At 44.7% G+C, this 26,387-nt stretch overlaps 1 protein-coding gene across 12 annotated transcripts in view; it reads left to right on the top strand.

The window, feature by feature from the left end:
- ZNF462 (zinc finger protein 462) overlaps nucleotides 1-26,387 on the top strand; it is a 178,972-nt gene that overhangs the window by 124,874 nt on the left and 27,711 nt on the right. For all 12 annotated transcript variants that reach the window (XM_081525575.1, XM_081525536.1, XM_081525497.1 and 9 more), the window contains 3 exons: nucleotides 14,005-14,272; nucleotides 16,147-16,283; nucleotides 25,929-26,152. In XM_081525575.1, coding sequence (XP_081381701.1) covers nucleotides 14,005-14,272; nucleotides 16,147-16,283; nucleotides 25,929-26,152 — 629 coding nt within the window. The remainder of the gene's footprint in view (nucleotides 1-14,004; nucleotides 14,273-16,146; nucleotides 16,284-25,928; nucleotides 26,153-26,387) is intronic.

Genomic DNA, 26,387 nt, shown 5'->3' on the forward strand with positions numbered 1-26,387 from the left:
AATGGAGAGTCCCCAGGGTTACGAGGAGGCACGTGCATGCATGCCCTAGGGAGCTCAGAAGTGGCCTGTTCCCAGGTGCTCCCTTGGCTTTCCCATCTGTAAAGTGGGAAGTAACAACACGGCTTATGTTACAAGGTCACGGTGAAGATCAAGGAGAGACTTTGTGAAGAAGCACCTGACAGAATTGCTGACTTAGAGCCACTAGGCCAGTAAAAGATGAGCCTGGATCTCACTGCCTGGTCCCTCTGCTTCTGGGAGGCTCATGCCCTCCTCCGCTTGAGCCCAGCATCACTAGCACTTGTCCTGAGGGGGAGTTTGGAGTGAGTGGAGAAGTGTGTGTCCTAATAGAGGAACTTACAGCTTTAATGATGATTAAAATATATAATTTTATCTAGAGCCAGGATTTTCTTCCCCTGCTTGGGAATAAGTGAAAAGAAAAGAAGAAAAGGGTAAGAAACCCACTGGGTGTGTTGGTTCAGAGATGCCCGCTGCTGGGAGACAATTTTAGAATAACTGTGCGCTTTAAAGTGTGGCTGCTTCCTCTTGTTCTTGATCCGCTGTGGTTGTTCTCACCCGATTTCCATACCATCGCTTAGAACTCAACACGTATCTAAATATATACGCTTCTCCTCAGATGTGTTCTTTCCTCTTGATTTCGCTGAGCTTTTGAGAAGTCTCTGCCTTGTTCCCTGGGCGGGCTCTCCCTGGCATGATCGTCGCAAGCTGTGTGCTGTGACTGCCTCCTTGAAGTCAGTAGGTATCTTCCCTCCAGTTGAGCCTTGAGGAGGAAGCACGGTGGCCTTGCCCACGGCCTGTGAGCTCTAAATACCGTCTGAAGTTGCCAGCAAGCTCTGGACGGTGGTGGCCAAGTCACTGATACAAAGAGGCTTTTGTTCTCCACGTTGTTCATTGGATTTTCTGTGTGGTAAAGACATCCATACGATCTAAACGAACAGCAGGAAGCATTACTTCCTCATCACACAATTCCAAAGAGTCACAGGTGAATTATGCATTCGATATTGTGAGAGCATCTCAGTGAACAATGGCAGATGCCACCCAGAGCTTCCTCCCGAAAAATAGGAGAAAGAGGCTCCTTCACCACACGTTCATTTGCTTCCTGACAGATTTCCAGCCGGTTTCAAGGCAGGTTTCTCAAGAACACACACTTTGAGTTACAAATATCATTTAGTACAGAAGGAATACCTGCAATGTTTGCTAATGGATGTGGCAGAAAAAGAACATGTTTTTGAAACTGGGGCATGCAGGAGCCCCGGGTTATGTTCCTGTTTCTCCGTTTACTGGCTAGGTGACATGAAACCATCTTTGCTTTTCTGAGCTACCAGAAGTCCTTCCACAAAAGGAATAACCTTACCCTACGTATCTGGGAGGAGAGTGCATCCATGGTCGAGAGGAATTGGTAAAATATTTCATGCAATGAGGATGCACTGCTAAGTGTCTGAATGTCATCCATGAACACATCCTGGATTGCAGAGGCGTCTATTCTCACGGCTTTAGGAGCTGATGGTGGTAGCAAAGTCATGGTGCATTTAAACATATAGTACCTTTACACCTGCGTATTTCATGAACACCTGTACCTACCACAGATCTGTGCCTGCCAGTGGGTACAAAAAAGGAGAGAGAGCTGCATACTGATTCATCTGAAGTGTCTCCCACATGTCCTGTTACCATCTATCTCAGAGTTTAGACTTACTGCTGATTTAGGGTGAAAACCAGAAATTATGCCTGTGACTTCTTGGGATGGCCATGGATCATGAATTTCCTGCCATTCAAATTTTCAAATGTTCCAGAAGCCATTCTTCACGTAATTAAAAAAAAAGACCGAGACTTTTTTCAATAAAAGTGGATCACTGTTTCAGTGGGCCAGCTCTGTTAACGTCAGTGTTCAAAGAGAGAGTGACATTTTGTTAATTGGATTTCCTGTTAAATCTTGGTTTTCCCGAGCAGTTTTCCCAGTTTGAACTCTTTTTGGATCTTTATACCATGTTTATTGCGCACCTCTTTTGGCTCAGGCCCTGAACTAAGTTCTGGGAGTTAATGAACTTTAAAAAAATGTGATGGATGGATGGATGAATGTGTGCATGCACAGATATCCTACTTGCAAAGAGATCATAGTCTGCTGGAGGCAAAAATAAATTAACCTGCATACAGCATGAGTACTAGCAGGAGAGGGTGAAGGGGGAATTGAATAAGTGTATCTAGAAAGATCAAGGAAGATCTTCATAGTGATGGTAAATTTGAATGGAATTCAGTCTTGAAAGATGAATTTGCCAGGCTGAGAAGTCGAAGAAGGATATTGCAGGAATATTCAAGGAAACGGTGAAAAAGAGCACGCAGAGTGAATGTTAGAAACCTTCCACGTGGCTGAGAGGAGCACTGAGTGGGAGCACGGGGGGTGTGGACTGAGGTAGGTCTGGGAAGATGAAGGTGGGCTGGGGCATCGATGTTCAGAGGTTGGACAGTTTCCTTGTAAGAAGGCATTAATACCTTGATCATACTTACTTTTAGAAAATGACGGGATCTTAGGGGGAGAAGACGCTTGAAGACAGAAAGCCAATCGGGAACATCCTGCAATGCAAGTTAACACAAGCAACCATGGGGACCCGAACAGAAGCAGGGGCTGTGCACCCGTGAGTGGGTCACAGATAAAGGCTTTTCAGGAGGTTGAACCAATAGGGCTTTCTCACTCCTTCAGTGGAAGAGAAATGAATCAAAGATTCGTTCTGATTTTATTGACTGGGTGGATGATGATGCCACTGGGGAAAAATGATACAGAGACAGATGGTCTTGTCCTCCACGATAGGACCTAGTGACTTGCAAGTCCCGGAATCTTCTGTTTTAGATCAGACTTGCCTGAATTCCCTGCCAAAATATAGAGAAAATGAGAACATGAAACTTCTTGCCAATAAGGCCTTTGAGAGACCCTTTCAGTGACCTTACGGATTATGAGATACTAAATCTCAAAAAGGGACAGTGGCTCTTTTTTTTTTTTTTGCTGTTTTTGTCATTTTGAAGACTTAACTTTTTGTTTTGTTTTCCCTGATCATATTTCAAGGTTTTGTTTTTACTCATCAGAATGACAGGAAGTTTTCAGTGTGTGTTTCCTTCAAGTTTGGCCTCAACCTTATTTTCAGGATTAGGCATTTGTTTTTCCGTTTGCCTCCATGACAACCAAGCCCAGAATTCCTATATATAGTCATCCAGCGCCCATTGTCCTCCTGGCCATTGTATCATAATCTTGTGCACCCAGGCCAGAGAACGCTCCTGATGACAGAAGGCAAGGAGGTGCCGGAGTCCTTGGCCTGGAGATTTTCAAGGCATAATCAAAAGAAGGAAATAAAGTCACATGGCTGCCTCTAGAGATTTATGTTCCCCCTTTAGATACTATCCAGGAGGAGCTGAAATGGCTTGTGTTCCAAAGCTTAGTTTCTAATAGTTTTCCTTCAGAAAGGCCCAGTCTTCTATCTGGAGAGCCTTTTTGAGAATCTTCCAAGGAAACACTTGGGAAGTTGCATTGGTGGTTTGTAGTTGGTCATGTTGTGGATACCACATTCTGCTCCCTGTTAACATGAAGTGAACAGCAGTTATCTTGAGAAAGAAACTGAGTTTCAAACGAATTCAGATAGAACCTAGGAAATCTTAAATAAATCTTTTGAATCATCTTGACAGCTCTATGCGACACAGTTTCTTGTAACTTAGATAGATAGAGGTATAGGGTAGAATTTAAGAAAATTGCTCACAAATTCAACAAACATTTTCTTAAGTACCTTTTTTTAATGAAAGGACTATCAGTCTGGCTATAAAAGCACACAAGATACTATTCCTGTCCACCCAAAATGTAAGTCCCACGAAGGCAAGGATCCTTGCTGTTTTTTTCACTGAAAGGTACCCCAGTTGCCTTAGAAGTGCCTGGTACATAAAAGCATCTTAATAAGTATTTTCTGAATTAATATAAAATAGAGTCAAATGTTGAAGAAGGAAATGGCAACCCATTCCAGTATTCTTGCCTGAAAAATCCCAGGGACCGAGGAGCCTGGTGGGCTACAGTCCACGGGGTCTCAAAGAGTTGGATACTACTGAGCAACTAAGCATAGGGTCAAACATATGGATAGATACAGTTGAAACTTATTTGATGTAATCAGACCTTGTTTTCCAGTAATATTTGAAAATTTCTTAACACATGGAATCTTTTTGAAAATGCCTTACGTGTTTTATTTTCATTTAAAAGTGCATTCATTCAGGGACTTCCCTGGCTATTCAGTGGTTAAGACTCGGCACTTCCACTGCAGGAGGCATGGGTTCAATCTCTGGTCAGGAACTAAGATCCCACATGTGGCTCAGCCAAAAAATAAAAAAATTCATTCATCAGGATTGTGTTGTAGGATCAAACTTATGTCTGGGTCTTTTGATTGAATTCCCCATTTTTCTCTCTTGCATAAACCACAGTCACCTATACTACTTCTGTTTTCAGGTTTCTTTTAAGTGGAATGATAATTTAGACATTTATGGAACAGTCTTAGAGCAGAGTCCTTCTAGATTTTTATGTTCTCTTTAATCTTTTATCTTGCCAAAATGTAATTTGACAATAATTTTTTTTAGCAACTTTCTCAAATCTTTTCAAAGCATTTAACATAGCTTTCATAGAAATGGCAATTTTTATATGCATCTTTCATCTTTTAGGTAATATTAATTAAATTGAATAAGCTCAGTAACGAATATAAATAAAACAAGTACAAAAAAATTTAAGAGCAAATAAAAGTGATTTTTGTTAGCATTAACACAACTGCTGAAAGCAAAAATGGGTAGGCCTGCTAGAGAAAGTCCCAACAACCAGCCTGTTTCCTATTGCAATGGGATGCTTTAAGGTCAAGGCATTGATATGCCCAAGTTTGTTGGTGGAGGATGCTTAAGAGAGCTTATAAGTGTAAGCTGAAGTCTAATAAGATCCAGGTGAGAATCACAATGGGTGTTGGCAAAGCACAGAGGAGAGAGGGTTTCTGTCTGGGTTTGGGAGGGAAGGCGTTGGGCTGGGCTTTGAAGGATGGGTAGGGGTTTGCTGGGCATAAAGAAGAGGAAGAGCCTCGGATAGCCCTTGATCAAGGATTTCCGATGATGATATGTATAGAAAGTGCAAGGAATTAGGGAAAAGTGAGGCTGGAAGCACAGGGTGGCCAGACTGTTGAGCTGTGTGTACCCAGGAGTAGACTTTATCCTTGAGCCCTAGGGCATAATTGTCATATTCCTGTAAAAAGCGATATACATTATATGTCTGTGACATGTACACTTGCCAAAGTAGAATAGATCTAGAAGGAAGGAAGACCAGCTCATAGGGTGTTAGAGTTGCCCATATGGGTTGTGAGGACCTGAATGAACAGTGAGAAAGGAAGGCAGGGGCCTGGAGAGGAAGATGATTGGAAGTGAGAAGTGATCTATGTCTCTGGAAAATGTGCTACCACAGGAAATGCCCGACAGTTGGAAGGAGGAGTCCCACCATTTGGGCTTGAATGAAGCGTTGAGTTGAATGACGCACATTCAGAGCACCAGAGGAGATGTTTGAGCAAAGATGGTGGCTGTGTGCGGCATGCTGAGTTTAAGGCGTCTGCCAGACACCATTTTTCAGCTTTAGATGAAGACTCAGGTCATGTTTAAGTTTGCCAATAAGTAGGAGGATTCTCTTATCTCATTACTAGCAGATACCTGGGTTGCTATCATGTCCATGGAAATACTTGGACCCTTTTGTTCTTTGCCTGAGTTTCTTAGCCATTGTATGATGGGAGCTCCTGCCTATTAGCTGAAGTATGTCTTTAGCCTGCTCTCTTGCCATTGTTAGTGTGCTTTGGGCAGTTTTTTTCCAGAAACAGTAGGGTGTGTTTCCAGCACATTTAGGTCCCACCCCCATGGGCTTCCCTAGTGTCTCAGATGGTAAAGAATCTGCCTGCAATGAAGGGGACTTGGGTTCAATCCCTGAGTTGGGAAGATGCCCTGGAGAAGGAAATGGTAACTCACTCCAGTATTCTTGGCTAGAGAATTCATGGACAGAGAAGCCTGGAGGACTATAGTCCATGGGGTCACAAAGAGTCAGACATGACTGAGCGACTAACACTTGCACACTTTCCAACCCCCTAACTTTGGGCATTTACAAAATTTGATGTTAAATTACCTCCAGGTAATATTCTGTTTCTGTTTCCTTACACTGCCAACCTTTAGTTGCCAAATCACCTGCTTTTCTGAAGAAAATCATAATCCGTTCATCATTTTGAACACTATGCTATTTTAGGATCTGAAGATTTTTAATCTTCCCCTAAGCGATCTCTTTTAGCCTCCAGTGTACATAGTTTCCCACTCAGACTCATCCTCTGATCTTTATTTCTTTTCCCTGTAGGAATTAAGTCACTTTTTTCCCTGTTGTGATAAAAATGTAGTTGTTTAATTTCTGTTTACGACTAAAGATGGAGGTGTGGTGAATTGAACATTTAGGTAGCTCCATATTTGGTGTTGCTTTCATTAATTGACACTCTAGCTGATACTAATTCCATCTATTAGTGGAAATCAAGGTTTTCTTGAGATCCTCCCTCTGTCTCTCTCACTCCCACTTCCATCAGTCACCATGTATGGCTGATTTTTTCTTCCCCATTAGGACCATGGAGATAGGTCCTCTGTTGAGACTTTTCTGGGGGTGCAGTGTGTCATCATCAGTTATTTACACGTCTGCCCGAGATGGTGAGTTGCTTGAGGGCAGGGACCACATCCACCTGTTCCACAACAGGGTCTCACATGGACTTAGATACTCAGTAAATGTTTACTGAATGAATGGGTGTCATTTAACCATCCCCTCCTGCACATCCACATCTACCATTTGCTTGCCTGAAATCATCTTGTCTTGTATTTTCTCCTGGTACTTTCTCCCTGATGAAAGAGCCTCTCTTCTAAGTCTGCATGAAGATCTAGCTCAAATAAAATGTGGTTGCTGGCACCAAGGTACTCCTGCCAGTTTTTCACCTTCACTCACACCTTCTCTGCGGAGCTGTGGAAAATTGAGAATTGATCCTCCTGTACAGCCTCCTTTTTAGGTCACTCAGCACGGAAGGGGGCTGTCCTCTGCTGCTCCCACAATTTATTGCTCAATTGACTCTTAACTCGTCTCTGTGTCTGCCTTAATGTTGCAATAGTTAAACTCCCCTGTTACTGATCATTTGTTCTCTTTGCTTCTTTTACTCCTTCAATCAGTGGAGGAAGTGTGTTAGATGTGGAGCAGGCATTTATTTTCATAACAGCCAGCTACTCTGTGTCTCTAGATTTGGGCTTGTGGAAGGCACCTCTAGTGCCTTTTTTTTTTTTCTTTTTGGCTGTGCCGCATGACTGGTGGGATCCCCTAACTGGGGATCAAACCCCCACCCCCTGTGCCTTGATTTTTTGACCACGTGGTTTGTGGGATCCCCTGACCAGGGATTGAACCCGGGACTCCAGCAGTAAAAGTGTGGAGTCCTACCCACACTTTTCCCCTCCAGGGAAGTCCCACCTCACACCTTCTTTGACTTTGAGTCCCTAGAGCCTGCTCATGGCCTGGCACGAAGACGATGTCCACTGAGTGTTTGTAGAAGCAGAATATTCAAGCTAGCTTCATTCTGTCATGGTTTATTGTTCTTCCAGAGTTCAATAAATTTCCAGTGATTGTTTTTGTGCTGGTGCGTTTTTGGAGAAAAAAGAAAAAAAAAACTCTTTGCATGGGTACTTAACCTGGGTTTGGCCAGAATTCCGGGGAGCTGAACCGAGAGTCAGAACTTTCACATTTCTCCAGGAAGCTGACTGAATGAGAGGGCCAGGAGGTCTCATCTGGAGCTCAGCCCTTTTCTCTGGTTTGACGTCCTGAGCTGTCCATGAGCCACCAGAAAGCACCCATCTCCCATTGATACTCGGATACTTTTCTTTCCCAGCCAAGTTCCTCCTAAGGCATGTTAGAGCGTTATTATTTGAGGGCAGTTTATCCAGCATCTAATCGAAGCATGACGTGTGGGCTGGCACGTCTCCAGTTCTGGGTGCTTGGCGGTGCTTACCTGCACAGCACACGTATGCAAATGCCTTTTGGGTGGTCCCTTTTTGTGTGTTTTTATAAAGCATTTTGAAATGTTGGATATTCTTTTTCTTTCCTGAGAATCTTAACCATGTTGATTCTTTTCTTCCCCATGTGCTCTGAAATGCTCATTTTAGTGTTTTCTTTGTATTCAGTTGAGTGTTATTTTCTAATTTATATCCATTCTCATGTTACTTTCTATCTTTCTACCACCTTCTCTTTCTCCTCTCTGCTATGAGTGTGTTGCTAATGGAACACTCAGGTGTTCTTTTGTGTTCTTCTGACTTGCATCGTGGGACCCCAGAGGTCAACATTTTGAGTACAGATGCATAATAGACAAGACTCATTTTAAAGTCAGACAGATCTTTGTTCAAATCCTACCTCTGCCTCTCAGTAACTGTGTAGCCAACTTCTCAGCCCCAGCAACCTCATCAGTAAAACTGGGATGAGAACCTATGCCATACATGGTAATCGTGGGAATTCAGTGCTGGCTATTTGGTAACTTCCAAACCCACATGTAGAAATGCTGTAGCTGTCCACGCTAAAGTTCTAGTGTGAGCCTGCTTTTACAAAATCATTTTCCTATTATAGACAGTTTACAAAATGAATAGCTCCATATAACTTAGTTAAATTTATTTTATAACTGCAATTATAAATCATAATTTAATTTCCTAAACTCTGTGTATCAGTTCAATTCAGTTACTCAGTCGTGTCCAACTCTTTGCGACCCCATGGACTACAGCACACCAGGCTTCTCTATCCATCACCAGCTCCCAGAACTTGCTCAAACTCATGTCCATAGAGTCAATGATGCCATCCAACCATCTTATCCTCTGTCGTCCCCTTCTCCTCCTGCCTTCAACCTCTCCCAGCATCATGGTCTTTTCTAATGAGTCAGTTCTTTGCATCAGGTGACCTAAGTATTGGAGCTTCAGCTTCAGCATCAGTCCTTCCAATGAATATTCAGGACTGATTTCCTTTAGGATTCACTGGTTTGATCTCTTTGCAGTCCAAGGGACTCTCAAGAGTCTTCTCCAACACCGCAGTTCAAAAGCAGCAATTCTTTGGCGCTCAGCTTTTTTATAGTTCAACTCTGACATCCATACATGACCACTGGAAAAACCATAGCTTTGACTAGATGGACCTTTGTTGGCAAAGTAATGTCTCTGATTTTTAATATGCTGTCTAGGTTGATCATAGCTTTTCTTCTAAGGAGCAAGTGTCTTTTAATTTCATGGCTGTAGTAACCATCTGCAGTGATTTTTGGAGCCCAAAAAAATAAAGTCTGTCACTGTTTCCCCACCTATTTGCCATGAAGTATTGTGACCAGATGCCATGATCTTAGTTTTTTAAATGTTGAGTTTTAAGCCAACTTTTTCACTCTCCTCTTTCACTTTCATCAAGAGGCTCTTTAGTTCCTCTTCTCTTTCTGCCATAAGGGTTGTGTTATCTGCATATCTGAGGTTATTGATATTTCTCCCGGCAATCTTGATTACAGCTTGTGCTTCATCCAGCCCGGTATTTTGCATGATGTACTCTGCATGTAAGTTAAATAAGCTGGGTGACAATATACAGCCTTGACGTACTCCTTTTCCAATTTGGAACCAGTCTGTTGTTCCATGTCTAGTTTGACACTGTTGCTTCCTGACCTGCATACAGCTTTCTTAGGAGGCAGGTAAGGTGGTCTGGTATTGTTGAAGAATTTTCCGTAGTTTGTTGTGATCCACACAGTCAAAGGCTTTGGCGTAATCAATGAAGCAGAAGTAGATGTTTTTCTTGAACTCTCTTGCTTTTTCTATGATCTAGTGGATGTTGGTAATTTGATCTCTGGTTCCTCTGCCTTGTCTAAATCCAGCTTGAACATTTGGAAGTTCTCTGTTCACATACTGATGAAGCCTGGCTTGGAGAATTTTGAGCATTACTTCTCTGGCATGTGAGATGAGTGCAATTGTGTGTTAGTTTGAACATTCTTTGTCATTGCCTTTCTTTGGAATTAGAATGAAAACTGCCCTTTTCCAGTCCTGTGGCCACTGCTGAGTTTTCCAAATTTGCTGGCATATCGAGTGTAGCGCTTTAACAGCATCATCTTTTAGGATTTGAAATTCCAGCTCAACTGAAATTCCATCACCTCTCCTGGCTTTGTTCATAGTGATGCTTCCTAAGGCCCACTTGACTTTGCATTCCAGGATGTCTGGTTCTAGGTGAATGATCACACCATCGTGTTTCTCTGGGTCGTGAAGATCTTTTTTGTATAGTTCTTCTGTGTGTTCTTGCCACCTCTTAATATTTTCTTCTTCTGTTAGGTCCATACCATTTCTGTCCTTAATTGTGCCCATCTTTGCATGAAATGTTCCCTTGCTATCTCTGATTTTCTTGAAGAGATCTCTAGTCTTTCCCATTCTATTGTTTTCCTCTATTTCTTTGCATTGATCACTGAGGAAGGCTTTCTTATCTCTCCTTGCTATTCTTTGGAACTCTGCATTCAAATGGATGTATCTTTCCTTTTCTCCTTTGCCTTTTGCTTCTTTTCTTTTTTCAGCTATTTGTAAGACCTCAAAAAGGCAAAATGGTCACCTGAGGAGGCCTTACAAACTCTGTGTATAAATAGTCACATGTCAGAGACCAACATTCTTTGCTGAACTGCACATCTCAGGGTTGGATTAAGAATGGGTGGACTGCCACCCTCTTGGCTATTGGTTCCATTGTAGATATTTCTGGCCTTGCTGGGGGTAAAGATGGAACTTGTGTGGCCTGCAGTTGGGTACAGGGTTTTTCTCTGGATTCACTCTCCTGTGCTTTACCTGCTATATATTCCCATGACCACAAGTCGGGCCCTCCAAGCAAGCACAAAGTTTCTTTTTTTACTTTCCTTTCTTAAGCTTGGAATGAAAGAAAATAGTCTTAATGATGATTTTTAACTTATGTGACATACCTTTCACTGCTAACAATCTGTTTGTTTTTCTAACTGGGCACAAAACCGCCCTCTTCTGCTCTTCTGGCCGGGCTTCGTGAACAAACTGGGATTTTATGTAGCTCAGCAGGTAGACTTTTTTGGGATAAGTGAAATCAGACATATTCACATCTTTGTCGCTTTAGTGCCTGAAGTGTTAAAGTCTGTATTATTCACAAACTCCAAGTGAGAGCGAGGAAGGAAGTGTGTGTCTTGGCACAAGAGAGGACAATAAAGCTCTCAGGAGACCCAAAAATTGTCACCTTGGCATTCTTTCAAATGTATCCCAGGTGGTGGGATCTGCTTATTTTTGTAAGTAAACCTGTCCACCTGATTCTAACCAGAAAAGAAGGATTTTATGACACAGGTACGTAGAGTTGTTCTTTTCACACTGCCATTTGAGACAGGTGATGAATTTCCTCTCTTGGAATGCTTTCTCCACGACTTCTTGCATTTTTGTTTCTTCAAGTTTCATATCACAGAAGTACCGGTGTGAAAATCGAGAATTTGGTTTTTTGCGATAGAGTAATAAATATGCCTTAAACGCTAGAAATGAGAAAAAATGTATTGTCAAATGCTTTCCCCTTGGGGAAGTTTACCCAAGAGAGTTGTTCATGTGCTAGACTAGGGGTGGTGGAAGGTAGGGGAGACAGATTGACCTGGTTTATCATCACATTAGGAAGCCACTTCGTGATTTTTGTTATAAAAGGATTGAAGCTGTCCAGGGTCTTGTGTCCAAGGTGAATGCCAGCATCTGTGCTAACTTGTGGGCCTCACTGAGGTGGGTGCTGAGCCTTGTAGGCAGTTGTTGTTTAGGCACTCAGTCGTATCCAACTCTTTGCAACCCCATGAACTCACCAGGCTCCTCTGTCTATGGGATTCTCTAGGAATACTAGAGTGGGTTGCCATTTCCTTCTCCAGGGGATCTTCCCCACCCAGGGATAGAGCCCAAGTCTCCTACGTCTCCGGCATTGGAAGGCAGAATTTTTACCACTGAGCCATCTGGGAAGCCCACCTTGGAGGCAGTGGTGGCTGCTTACTGAGAAATGGACTGTTCCTTTGATTTGGTCTCTGGGCAGACTTGTGAATGGTCGACAACTCAGGGCAGTTGGACTTGACTTTGGCCTTGTCCGTTGCAGAATTTCTTTCCTACAGAACTGAGGGCAAACCAGAACCAGCGCTGCCCAGAGGGTAGGGCTGACCAGGGTCCTGGGGTGGTGGTACTTACCCAGGAGCTCACGTTCCTGTTAACGAGAGAGGTGGGCAGAGAGTGCCTTTTGCTTCATTGTGCGTGTGTCTTAAACAGAAACTAGTGTTGAGAGCTTAAATAGAAAACATCTCAAACAATCCATGAAATGGTAAACAAACCCGCTATTGAGGGAAAGAAAGAGAAGTTGACAATTGCATTATTCTGATCCTGAGTGGGTTCATCAGCTAGGGTCGAGGAGTAAAGAAAAAGGAGATAAAAAGAATCGAGTGAAATGAATTCAGTTGTGTCATTTCTTTCTTCCTTTGTCTTCGGTTTACACCTGGTAATGAACCCACGGAGGCTTGGAGATACTGTTCAACTTTCCCTTGTTTTATTTGTGTTTGTGTATGGCAGGTTTGTTTACAATTTCCAAAGTTTTTTTTTTTCTTTCCTCAATCCTGAGGAATACAAATTGAGGAGGGGGAGGAGAAAACAAGAAGGGGAGGTATTTTAGTATTTTGAAGACAGGAGGTGGCCCCACAATACAGGAAGCTGCTGTTTTTGTCTTTCTTTGCAAAGAGGCTGATGGGATGGATGGTACCAGTTTCATCAAATGTAGGTTTTTACAGAGCCCCCGCGTGTCCCACCTGGGGGAGTCACACTTTGGAAAATTAAGTATCCATCAAATCAGGAGGAGGCTGAAACAGTTTCTGTCCTTTTTCACCCCTGCTTTTTTGAAAAGCATCAGAAAAGAGCCCTTTGTTTTCTTTTCAGGAAAGTTACACTGAAATTCATCTGTATGGGATTCACAGAGTCCATTTGTGTCATTCATGGCTAGCCATAGGTTATACAAGACAATATTGATGACAGTGCTGGTGAATTCCTGACCTCAACGTTCAGATCGGTGTGTTGGGAAAAGGTTGAAGACCTTTTTTTTGTTTTTTTTCACTTTCTATCTCTTATTAAAACTTAAAAAAAAAAATTATTTAAAGAGGAAACTGAGATTTTTCTCACCTACCTTTTACATCAGATTTCCCCACCGCATGCCAGCTTCACAGGCTTAAGATTTGTGCCTGTCACTTCCGACATTTTCCTCCAAATTGCAAAACTTTCAAATACCTTTCAGGGAGACTTGTTTGGAATTTCATTTTAATGGGATTTATGAATAAATCTCCATCTTAATGCTGACTAAGCTTTAAACATCCATTCCTGGAGAACACTATTGGATTTTTATATTTTAAAATTTAAATCACTTGACAGTGAAGGCATAAAACATTTTTATATTTGTGAGTGCCATGTGCTTGAGCATTTCTGTTGAAGACCCTTCCCCCCCCCACCCCGGTTGGCTTGAATAATTCTGTTCTGCAAAGTTGGAGATACCGCATCTTCTACTTTCCTTTCTCTTGTGGATGCCTGTGTTCATTATGTGGCTTCATTTATCTCACCTACAGGGACGGGTGTTCTGTGGCAGCCTGTTGCCACACTGCAGTTTCCTTTAAAAAACAGTTTACTTTCTTCCTTCACTTTGAAACCTTTAACCTCAGAATTTTATTTTTAAATGCCATGAACCCTCAAAGTCAGATTAAAAGAAGTGACGCTTCCTCCCTTCCTGCCTTTCCCCAGAGATGCGTTGTAGAACGTAAATGAAGATGAAAGCTGGGATCACAGTCAGCCCCCTTAAAAAAAAGTACTCAAAACTTCTTTCAGGGGTTTTCAAGTGTCAAACCTCCACTGTGTTCTCTGTGTCTGGTGTCATTGTCCCCTGTCTGTCCACAGACTCATCCTACTCTGAGCCTCCAGATGTTCAGCAGCAGTTGAACCACTATCAGTCCGCTGCTCTGGCGAGAAACAACAGCCGTGTGAGCCCCGTGCCTCTTTCTGGTGCCGCGGGGGGCACTGAGCAGAAAACGGAAGCCATTCTTCACTGCGAATTCTGTGAATTCTCCTCTGGCTATATCCAGAGCATCAGGCGCCATTACAGGGACAAGCATGGCGGGAAGAAGCTCTTCAAGTGCAAAGACTGCTCCTTTTACACAGGCTTTAAGTAAGTGATGTAAAGAACAGCCTTGAGAAACAAGGTGGCTGCGCCTGCTCCGCCCCTCACTACACTCTTCCCTTCCACTCCTCTATCTGGAGCTCAAGGGAGGCCCTGCCCAAGGGATGATGAGCAGGTAGGGTCCAGTCTTCACAAAAGGAGGCTAGTTCCAGAGACTGCTTTTGGGTTTGGGGAAGGGATGAAGAGCTATATGAGAACAGATGAGTTTAAAAGTCAGAGCAAATGGGTGCCTGAGGAGTGTGAAGGATTTCCCTGACCCAGTGCGTGAAGCAGTGAGTGTTTTCCCTTTTAGAAAACTATGCCCTCCACCTCCCCACCTTTTATTTTGTCTCTCTGGGAAAAACAGTCTTCTTAGAAGCAAAGTCAAAGTCAAGAGAGAACATCCAGCAATAGTGACACTCTGCTACCCATGTAAAGAATTCTTATTTCTTAAGATCATATTATTGAAAGAGAACCAAGACTTCACACTGGGAAGACTAAACTTTAACAATCACAGAAAGATTGTTCCCACATAGAAAAAGATAATCCACAGTCATTTTTGCTGTGGAGTATGACAAAGATTGGAGTGCTTCTTCTTACTTAATCTAAGCTCCTGTGATTTCATCTCATCCTGGGAGATTCCACTTAGGGTCGTAGTTACGAGTGTAGAATATGGAGCCTGACTGCCTGGGTTTGAACCCCAACTTTGCCCGTTACTGACGGTGTGACTTTGGACAAGTTAGTAAACCTGTCTGTGTCTCTGGTTCCGTATCTGTAAAATAAAGATAATAATAGTACCTACCTCACAGGGCTCTTGTGAGGAGTTAAAAAAATAATAAATGAAGCCATAAAGTGCTTAGCATAGTGCTTGGCACAAAGGAAATACAAAATGTTACTGTATCATAGAAAGCTATTATAATGAGATTAGATGCTATAGTACAGATATGAAGCTATTATTATCTGCTCCTGTTGCAATCAGGGCCTGGGCTTTAGGTCACTCCAATATTTCAATACACACTCCATACGGAGAGGCTGGCGAGGATGGGCTTCATAACCCCTCCAAACTTGAATTGATAGAAAAACAAGTCTCTTTCTCAGCAACATCTTCGTCACTGGGATTTGATGGAAAATGTGTAACATCTCTGACTGTCAATGTGGTTCAGTTGTTTTTTAGATAAATATGTATGTGACCTTAGAACAGAGAGAAGTCGAGAAGGACTCAGATAACAAGGGCCCATTGACAGGTGTACCTGTTTCCCCGGAGAGAGGCACTCGGGTTAATAAGAAGAGGACCTTGCCCATTAAACTTTGGGTTTCATCCATTTTTATGAGACATTTAAGGCTTTGTAAAATTTGAAGTTTTGAAAAGGATGGAGCAGGGGAGGCAGTGGTACCCTCCACATTCGAGCTGGCACAACAGCTCTGAGCGTCTTTATGTGGTCATCAACCGTCCTGCTTTCCCAACCAACCCGCCCTCCCTCCGTCCCTGGGAAGAGTCACCAGGGCAGCTGATGAATCATCCCAGCTTCTCCTTCCGAGCGTGATAAGAAATCCATTCTCGTAGGGATTTTGTTTTATATTTTTAACAGGCAACTTCTCATTTTCAGAAATAAAACGAGGAGCCTGTTTCTTTTTTTTTTTTTTCAAACTTGCCCTGAGCCCAGCCAAGGAGCAGAATTTCCCCCCAAAAAGTTACCACTGCAGAAGAGTGCTCAGTCATTGCCTGAGTGACAGAGGAACTTGTGCTCAGCAAGCACGAGGAACTACTATAGTTTCGGATAACCCACCCCCGCAGCAGGGTGTCTCCATAGGACTGCCGGCAAGGGGTGTGAGTGTGATGCTTCTGGGCCCCACTCATCGCCTCTCTCCCCGCTCCCTCTCAGATCTGCTTTTACTATGCACGTGGAAGCCGGGCATTCGGCGGTCCCCGAGGAGGGCCCCAAAGATCTCCGCTGTCCTCTCTGCCTCTATCACACCAAATACAAACGCAACATGATCGACCACATTGTGCTACACCGAGGTAACCTTCTGAGCTTGGTTTTCTTGGGATGCAGGGGGTGGGGGGAGGGTGGCTCGGGTGGCATTAGAGGGAAGCTGTCTCCAGGTGGCAGCAACACCTCTTCTCCGGTCCCTTGTTCCTCCCCTTATCTCCCCAAAAGAAATCACAGCGATCACCCCAGTGACAGCCCACAGGGTAAGAGCATCTTCCTGCTGAGAGGATTTCCTTCACCTGGAGGGAGGCAAAGGTGATGGAGTCCACAGCGAACGCTTCTGCGGGGCTTCCGCTTCTGCGGGGCTTCCCCGTGAGAGAGAGCTTTTGCATTCCGAGTCTTCTGCTCTCACGACCTTGCTAAGGAGGGAGTGAATGAGAAGCCGAGTGGGTGGGTGAACTCATGGTAGAAGGTGAAGAGCCCTGTGGTTGTAAGCAGTTCTTTGAAGGAAGACCAAAATGATGATCTCCAAAGCAGAATGTGGGATTTCTCTTGAAGTGGATGGAGAAAATTCTTAAAACTACAAGTAGCCTGATACAGATTAATTTTTATTTTTTTAATATTGTGTGCCACACAGCATGTGGCATCTTAGTTTCCCAGCCAGGGGCTAAACCCACATCCCCTGCATTGGAAGGGCAGAGTCTTAACCATCGGACTGCCAGGAAATCCCAGCCTGATACATATTAAATGCCGTAGACCTTGGGTTTAAATTTTGGCTTTAAAGCCTCTCATGTTTTACCTCTTCTCCGTAAAGAGATGATGATTATGCCTCTGAGGTGGCATGTTGAGTGTCTGGTGTGTTCCATGTGGATGCATCTTGGGTATTCGTAAATGCTGGTTCCTTTGATATATTGGGATACTTCTTTTAGTGATATATTGGGATATTTCTTTTAGGTTTTTTTCTTTGAACTGAGTTTACTGCTGGCCAATTAAAATACCATTAAACAACACGTGCCCTCTGCATTGGAAGGAAAAATATGTAACAACTATACTTTGTCCGGAAGAGATTCCAGCCAGAGGTGGATGGAAAAAGATGACTCGAGTACCCATTACTATTTCCACCTACTGACCTTTCTGTCTCTCCTTCCTTCCTCCCTCCCTCCTTTTCTTCCTCTTCCTGCCTGTCTTCCTTCCTTTGCCTCTAACCTGGGAATGCTTTCCAGTGTTTGCCACCTGCGACTCAAATGCATTAAGTGTCTTCTGCTGCCCTGCGGAGATGTTGCTCTGAAATGCTGGGTATTCAGGGGGCATTTCCAATGTTTCCAGCATTTCCCCAGAGCCACTGCCTTTGGCCGGTGCATTTTGTGACACGTCTGCTGCAGACACCATGGAAGATCAGCCTTCAGCACCCTCTGGTCTCCCTTCTCCCCAGGCAGACTGGAGACGCGAGATGCCTGCTGGCAAGGACACCCGCCTGCAAGCCGTGCAGGAACGTTTAGTCAGGAACTCCTGGGGTCCCTTGGGGTGTGCTGCCTCAGTCACCTGGCTTCCGGTCACTGGGCCCATGTGTCTGCCAGTGGCTCCATGTCCTCCACTGCTTGGAACGAGGCCATGAGTCATGCTACCGTGGAGCAGACAGGAGCCATAAGACCCCACCTCAGTGGTGGATTCTCTCTTGTTTCCACTTGCTGCTTGCTGGGATCAAGTTTCCCAGGTGGCACTAGTGGTAAAGAACCTGCCAGCCAGTACAGGAGATGCAGGAGGCTCGAGTTTGATTCCTGGGTCGGAAAGATCCCCTGGAGGAGGGCATGGCAACCCATTCCAGTATTCTTGCCTGGAGAATCCCATGGACAGAGAAGTCTGTGGCATCACAAAGAATTGGACGTGACTGCAGAGACTTAGACGCACACATGCCTGCTGGGATCAGAGTCTTGATGCCTAATGCAGGCTCGCTGACTATCCTTCCCTGAGCTGAGAATCCAGGAAATGAGAAAGCAGAGAGAAACACTTAATGCCTGGAGCACGCCACACCTGACCCAGTGCTTGTCACACACGGTCACTTCATCCTCCAGCCACACTGGGAGGGATGATACTTTGACCTGTAGTCCTGTTTTATGTATGTGAAGCTTGAAGCTGGCAAAAACTATTTTTTTCTTTGTTTTAGTGTAGTGTTTTAGGGTCATTTCACAAAGAATTGAAGACATGTTAAAGATAGTTGTACAGATTGTAGGATTAAAAACAAGAGAGGAGATTGGGGCAAATGCAGAATAAGGAAAAAGTAGTTGGAAGTTCACGTGAAAGTATGAGAACACTCACCTAGAGTTTTGGTGTCTTCCGCAAGGTACTGTGTGCTTGTTGGCAGTGGGCTACAGTCTCAGCCCTCGGACTCCTGCCCACTGTGGGGGAGACAACAGCAGAAGCAATTGGATTTTGGGTGTTCATTAGGCTTTCAAATGTTCAAGAAGCTGAGGTGCTGGCACCTGAAAGGAGTTTCTCCGCTGGGTTCTCCTGAGGGGGGCTGTGTATGAAGTAGTGCATGCTGTCCCCAGCCTGAATACAGTGGTGAACTCCCCACCAGCCCCTTCGCTGGACCCGTGAGGGTAGAAGCAGTTCAACCAGTCACCCACCTGCTGAGCAGGGAAGCTGTGTGTCAACCCCAGGTTTCTGATCCCATGATCCATCCATCGTATTGGCTGTCACTGGTTATTTATAGAGATAATTTATATTAAAAGAAGCATCAGCATATGTAGAGTTAGTCCTCATTGGGGTCAGAAAGTGGACAATCTGGAATGAACATGAGTATTTGAGGATTGTTGTAGCAGTGACAACACCCACAGCAGCAGCAGTGGTTACTGTTCCTGAGGACTTCTTAGGTAGCAGGTGCTGTGCTAAGTGCCTTCCAGTGAGTCATTTCATGGAATTTTCACCAAACTCTGAGTGGTAGGTGTTACCATTATCCCTGATAACAAGGGAGAAAACAGGTTCAGAAAGATTGAGCATCTTACCCAAGGTCAGATGACTAATAAGCGACCCAGCTGGGATCTGATCCCAGGCCTGCCTCAGCCCCGGTCCACGCCTTTACCCACCAGGCATCCCTGTCTCGCCCTTGGGAAGGCGGTTGGCATCACTCCGCTGAGCATTCCAGTGGCTGTGGTGTCTGGGTCTGGGGAGAGAGTCGTCTGAAGGTTGGGGGTCAGAGACAAGGACCACTGAGCCACAGGGAGGCAGGGCACTTTGGGAAGGCACGTCTGCCATACGCATCCTGGCCTGGCTTTGGGGTCCATCTCAATCAAGATGGCGGCTCAGTGGGGAGCTAGTCTTGACGAAGAAGAGAGGGTTGGGTGGGTGTCTGCCTGGCACTTTTGAGTTGGGGCTGATCTCAGAGTAGCAGGACGTGGCTCTCTCTGCACCTGTGCTCTCCTTACTCTGTGGATGAATAAACATTTTTGGTCTCTGGGGCCTGCAGCAAGAGATCTTTCTGAGACTTTAGTTAATTAAAATACTTGGAACGAATGGCAAGAAAAACAACTTCTGAACTGGCCCTGAGAATAAGCTGCTGTTTGCAAGAATAGAGTCTCCTTAGCTTTTTGTCCAGACAAATTGCTGTATTTAAATAGGGAGGAAAAAGGAATTCAGTCCACTCCTGGGTGATCTGAATGAGAAATAACCGTGGAATCACATTGGCTGCTACAAAACAGAGCATTCTGTTGGTCCATGCATTCAGTAGACATGTATTATTTGCTTGTTCCTTGCCATACCGTGCTGGGTTCTTTGGGTTAAGATGGGGTACCTGAGAGCCAGTCTGCCCTCCTCAAGAAGATGAAGTGTGTGCGTAAGTATGTTTAAGATAGTGAGTGATAAGTATCTAGGAGATTGACAGTGGCAGATGTATTTCTGTTTGGAGCAGAGAAAGGTGGTGGAGGGGGGTGGCTTTCAAACTGATCCATGATAACATTTCAGCAGTCAGAGAAGACTTGAGGTGGGTGTATTCGTTATGTAGGGGACTTAACAGAAATGGATTCTTTTTCCGTTTTGGAACCTAGAAGTCTGAAATGCAGCTGTTCATAGGGCTGTGTTCCCCCTGAAGACTCTAGGGGAGGGAGGATCCTTCCTATATTCTTCCCAGCTTCTCCTGGCCCCCAACTTTTCTTGGCATCCCTTGCCTTGTAGCCATATCACTGCAGTCTCTCCCTCCCTCTGCACATGGCCTTCGTGTGTGTGTGTGTGTGTGTGTGTGTGCGTGCGTGCACATGGCCTTCGTGTGTGTGTGTGTGTGTGTGTGTGTGTGTGTGTGTGTGTGTGTGCTCTCTTCCTCTTACCCTGACTTTAGGGCCCACCCTAATCCTGTACGACCTTATCTTGACTAACATTGCAAAGACCTCAGGTCTCAATAAGGTCACATTCTGAGGGGCCAGGTGGACATAAATTTCTGGGGACTCCATTTGACTCATTACAGAGTGTAAGGAAAATTTTAACAAACCACCCAGGTGAGTAGAGGGAAGATGTGTTTACAGAGTGAAATTAGAAGGTACTAGAAGGCAAGGCCAGAAAGGCATATTCTGGCCAAATGAAAGAGAGCTTTGATGAGGTTCACCATGATGGGACCAGTGTAACCAGGGAAAAATTAAGCCCTGAGACTTCTGGTTCAAGGAGAAAGTGGTATGATGTTTGAATGGGTTTTCATTCATGTTACAAATGTTTATTGAACACCCACCACATGCTAGCATTGCTTTAAGCTCTAAGGATACTGCCAGGAAGAGTCAGGCAAGGTTTGGGCACTGAAGGAGCTTGAACTTTAGTAGGAAGAGAGATAGTGAACAAGGGAAGAAATAGTTTCAGAGTACGTGAATGTTTTTGGTTGCGTGCTAAGTCACTTTAGTTATGGCCAACTCTTTGCAACCCCATGGACTGTAGCCCACCAGGCTCCTCTGTCCTTGGGATTCTCCAGGCAAGAATACTGGAGTGGTTTGCCATTTCCTTCTCTGGGACATCTTCCTGACCCAGGGATTGAACCCAGCTTTCCTGCATTGTAGGCAGATTCTGTACCGTCTGAGCCACCAGGGAAGCCAGAGTACATTTCTGCTGAGTACTTATAACCATTGGGAGCACAATGAATGCCTCATGTGTTGCTTGGCCTGGATGTCCATTATATACGTATAGCAAACCTGAGAAATTGGGCAAAAATTGAATTATAGGCATGAAACAGTTTCATCAACTATTTATAATTACAGAGCTGTGTAATCACTGAGATTGGTCTCCAGTTGGCTTATAAACTTAAAATTTCTATTTCTCAGCCTGTAACCTCAATACGTACATAAATGCTAAATATAACTGAACCCTGCAGGTGGGTATCTTTTTGGAACAGAACTAATCTCCCCTAATCTTATCTGATCAGTATCATTTTTTCTTGAGAAAAAAAAAAAATGCTACAATGAGATTGACAGTCTTTCATCTTATTCAGTGAAATTACATGTTCCCTTCATCCGCATCACATACTTCTTCCTGTTAAAGGTACAGTTCCCCAGCTCTTGTCTGGCTTGAGGAAGGTAGCTTGGCTAATGTCAAAACTTAACTTTTTACAGAAACTGCTGTGCTTACGTTGACATGTGTCTGTTTATGGTTATACTTGGGGATGGTGGCTTTCTGGTCCTCAGCGTTTGTCACTGGTTTGTGAGTTAGAGTACGGGATAGATCTTTGGTTTGGCCCAGCGGGGGTCTCGGCCGGCCCTCTACCATGGCAATATGCATTCAGAGTTGGTTGGAGTGAGTGACTTCCAAATACCCACCCCCCAGCTCCCACCCCCAGCCTGGCACTTTGTAGGGAGGAAGCCCACGTGTGTTGGGGCTGCCTTTCAGGAAGAGTTATTACTTGGTAATTCTGGGCTCCACGGTGATGTGGTTTTTTTTCACTGTTTTGAATAGAAGTGACCCCCCTCTCCCCCTGACCCCCCTTAGTAGTTGTGATTTTACAGATTATTTTCCCACCCGGCACATACTTCTGGGCTCTTGGTGAACCTTAGCACCCACGTGCTTTAGTGTGGCACTGCTCCAGGCTGGAGCCTCTTGAGTTTTGTGTCCAGCTGCAGCACTCAGTATCTTTTAAGAATGAGTAGATGAGAGACACGATCTATCTTGTAGTCAAAACTGGTGAAGTCATAATATTTTTGCAGCCAGTGCTGGAAGCTGAGTCACAATGAGTGTGATTCAGGCCTTGATTTCTTACCCAAGGTAATTTTGAGAGGTGTGAAGTCAAGAAAAGACCCACAGTTGTCGCTGCCCCCTGTAGGAAAAGCCCCAAGTGGCTGAGCTTCCGTAGCCAAGACAGGACTCAGGCCCTACCTGGAAACAGTCCAGTCTCCCGGCTTCTGTCCTTCACTGGCCTCCACCATGAATAACCTCATTCAGAAAACGCTGTCAGTCCTTCGCCCGCCTTTCAGAGTCTGTCTTGTTTTTTTATCTTGGTCCTGTTAGCCATGTTTGTAGAAAGAGGGGTGGGGGGAAGGTAACTTTGTTTTCTAAAATTAACACCCAGAACCCATATAACTAAGAGACTTGGGAGTTATTGTAGTTAATGTCTTAGTTTGGAAATGAGGAAGTCTTACCTTTCAGAATAAGTCATCAGGGAAATGACCTTTTATGAAATCCAGGAGATACTTGAAAGAAATTCAGATAAAAATGGTTGCCTTAGACACTGAGAGCTTTTGCGATTTTGAACTATTAGGAATAAAAGGCTGAGAAGTGCACAGCATACAGATGGGATGTGACTGGAGAGTTCTTTATAGGAGAGACGGAGGAGGGTGCATGCAGGCAAAGGTCAGCAGACCTGGGCTCCCAGGCCACAACTTTGTGCTGAATTAGAGGACTGACTTCGAGGAAGTAGCTTAACTGAGCCGTTTTCAGTTTCCAGTTTTGAAGACTCTCAAAACTGACTTTGCAGGGTGTTGTGAGAATAAAAAGTAGCCAAGAGAGTCCAGCAGGTAACCATGCTTGAAACATAGTGAGCTCTTAATAAGTGGGAGTGGCTGTTTCCATTCAGTGTTACAATTTCACCTCCGAGGTATTATTCTGAATGCTCCCGACTTTGTGCAGAATGCACTGAGACACACATAGTCAAACTGGAAACTGCAAAGAAAACTAACCAAAGGAACTGAAAAGGAGACCTATAAGAAAAAACAAGTTTGAAAGAAGCGGTTATTTACAGCGGAGAAGGGAAGGCTGGAGAGCAACTGAATGACTGTCCTCAAGGTGTCTGGAGGCATCGTTATGTGGGAACTTACAGCCAGCTGTTCTCCGTCTCCACCGAGGTCGACAGAACCAGGGCAGGCGGGACAGGCCAGAGCCAAAGAAAGAGCGGGGAAGCAGTAGAAATGGCAAAATTTTATAAATCAGGAACAAACACAGAGCAAGGGAGAGGGTGCAAGTCTCAAAGAAGGTGCCAGAAAAGTTCACATCAGCACTTCCCTATGACCTCCTGAGATGTAGGGTCTGGGGGCTGGTCTCCTGGCTTCAGCCTGGACCCCCATCTCTTGCCGTGGGCGCCAGCTTGCTCATGTCCACATGTCCAGGGCGGCTGGACTGAATACTTGGCACTTGACTTGGAGCAGTGTCTGCACCAGGGTCCATCTTGCTTTCTCATGATGCAGCAGTCTGGAGGCATTTTCTGTTGTCATGATGAGGAGGAGGGGCCACTGCTGGCGTTGGTGGGCAGGGGCCTGGGCTGCTGATATATATCCTACAATGCATAGGAAACCTCCCAAAGGAAAGACTTATCTGGCATCAAAACATCAGTAGCACTGCTATTGAGAAATCCTGGATTAGAGGCATAGAACGACCATTATAGCCCTGGCTTCCTTCAGGCTCATTAGTTTACACCAAAGCATTTTTTTTTCCTCCCATTTACACCAAACCATGGAACTAACTGAATGGTTAGAAGACTGTTACAACATTTGCTATTCTAAGAAAATGTGTGGATTCCATTATAATCATGTGTTTCTTAGCTGTCTGCGCGACTTTGGTTTAAAAATATTTATATTTCTAAATAAGCGACTGACTCTTTGTATAGGGAAAATAACATATGCATTAGAGCTCCCGGGAGTATGGTGCAGACACCAACCTTCCACGCTTCCTCTGCCCACATTCTCGCTGGCCAATTAATCGCTGCATTCAGGGACTCCCAAGGCAGGGACTGCCCTGCAGTGAGCGTGTGCTGGTTGAGAGGCAGGCAGGCCTTCGGGTGGGAGAAACTCCCCAAGGGCCAGACACAGGCCAGCCCCAGAGGGAGGGCTCCCAGAGCGAGCGACTTCAGCGCACAGCATCCTGATTCTCAATGAATGTTGCTCCTGGTGACCGAGGATATAGTGCGCCATCCTGACTTAATAATACATTGCTGTTTCTGAATCATATAAGTGTATGTTGTGTGCGTCCATTTGTAAACTTTCAGAGTCTTCTGAAATCCAGACACAGCATGAAAACACATGCTATATTTGATCCTTGCATAAATAGCACAGATTTTAATTTTATCCCAGTTATGGATATCTGGCGCGTGTGCCGATACTCTGGGCATACTGGTGTGAAATTTAATTTGAGCAGTTAAACACAAGGGTGAGAGAGTACAAAATAAACAAGCACACACACACACTTCCAGCCCTACAGCATTTGGTATGTTAACGGGAAAAGCACCCAAATCCTCTCTCTTTTATCTTCTCCCTTGGTGACAATCACATTACAGATTTGTCTGAAAAGGCACAAATCCTCCACATCTCCCACACCACCCCCACCCCACCTCTCCCGGAAGATTGCCTGCAGATATTTCATCTGTGAGAGCTCTTCCCAAGGTGGGGTTGGAGTTTCAGTGAAAAGTGTCTAGGATTCTTTGTTTTCAGATTTGATCTTAGAGATTCTTTTGGTTTCAAGAAAAGGCAAACAGTCTCCTTGAGAATGTCTTGGAAGGGGAAACAGGAGTGGAATTGGAAATGATGGGAAAGCACCGATTTGCGGTTCAGTGACAGAGATGGGTGGGGTCCCAGTTTAGGCACTTACAGAGTCTATGACCTTTGGAGAGGGACTTGAAAGCTCAGTTCCTTGTTTTACTACTTTGTAGAAATGGGACTAACTTTGGCCTAACAGAGTTGCCAGGGAGGTATACAGTGGTGGCACGTAGGTGCTCCAAGAATGTCATTTTCCTTCCCCCTTATGGACATCTTGTTGTTGTTGTTTAGTTGCTAAGTCATGTCCAACTCTTTTATGACCCCACAGACTGTATTTAACCCTCCAGGCTCCTCTGTCCATGGCATTTCCCAGGCAAGAACACTGGAGTGGTTAAGGACATCTGTGTAAGCCTAAATGCCACTTGCTGGGGAAGTAAGATGCGCTGGTGGTTGCTGTTGATAATCATTCATGTTGGTGAAACTTCTATTCTTGTCTCTTCCTTTAATCACCTCCATTCAGAAATCTGCCAGCACCTTTCGGCCTGCCCACTCCTATTTATAGGTCATTCTGGGTATCAAGTACACAGAGCTTTTGGCCTTAGAAACACCCACGTGTCCCCGTGGACTGCTGACTTGGGGGGTGGGAGGGTGGGAGGAGGGACAGTGGCATGTGTGCGCAGTTCACAGGCCTGCAACCATGAGAAGTTTCAACAGTGGATGGGGGAATTTTTCCTTATACTCCCAAGAAAGACCGTCTGCTTTCCATCAGTAAAAGTTCCCATCTTTGTATTCAATTTGTTTCCACAGAAGAGCGGGTTGTCCCCATTGAAGTGTGCCGATCCAAACTATCCAAATACTTGCAGGGAGTAGTTTTCCGATGTGATAAGTGTACCTTCACCTGCTCCAGTGACGAGAGCCTCCAGCAACACATAGAAAAGCACAATGAACTGAAACCTTACAAATGCCAGCTCTGCTACTATGAGACCAAGCACACGGAGGAATTGGACAGCCACCTTCGGGATGAGCATAAGGTAGGGGCCTGGCCTCCCCGCTCCCACCCTCGGCACGGCGTTGGGAGGGGCCGGGCCGAATCTAGCTATACCGCTGTGTGCAGGACAGATGCACCTGCTAAAATACTGTTTAAAGCGAGGTTCAGTTTATTCTGTTATCAATTTTGAAAATTGGAGCACAGATGAGGGAAAGAAAACCATCCATAATGCCACCCCCCCACATCTAACTGCTTAATGTTTTTGGTCTCTTCGGTGC

This window comes from Giraffa tippelskirchi, chromosome 1, assembly GCF_054371585.1.
Source record: "Giraffa tippelskirchi isolate mGirTip1 chromosome 1, T2T-mGirTip1v1.2.pri, whole genome shotgun sequence".
NCBI classification, from domain to species: Eukaryota; Metazoa; Chordata; class Mammalia; order Artiodactyla; family Giraffidae; genus Giraffa; species Giraffa tippelskirchi.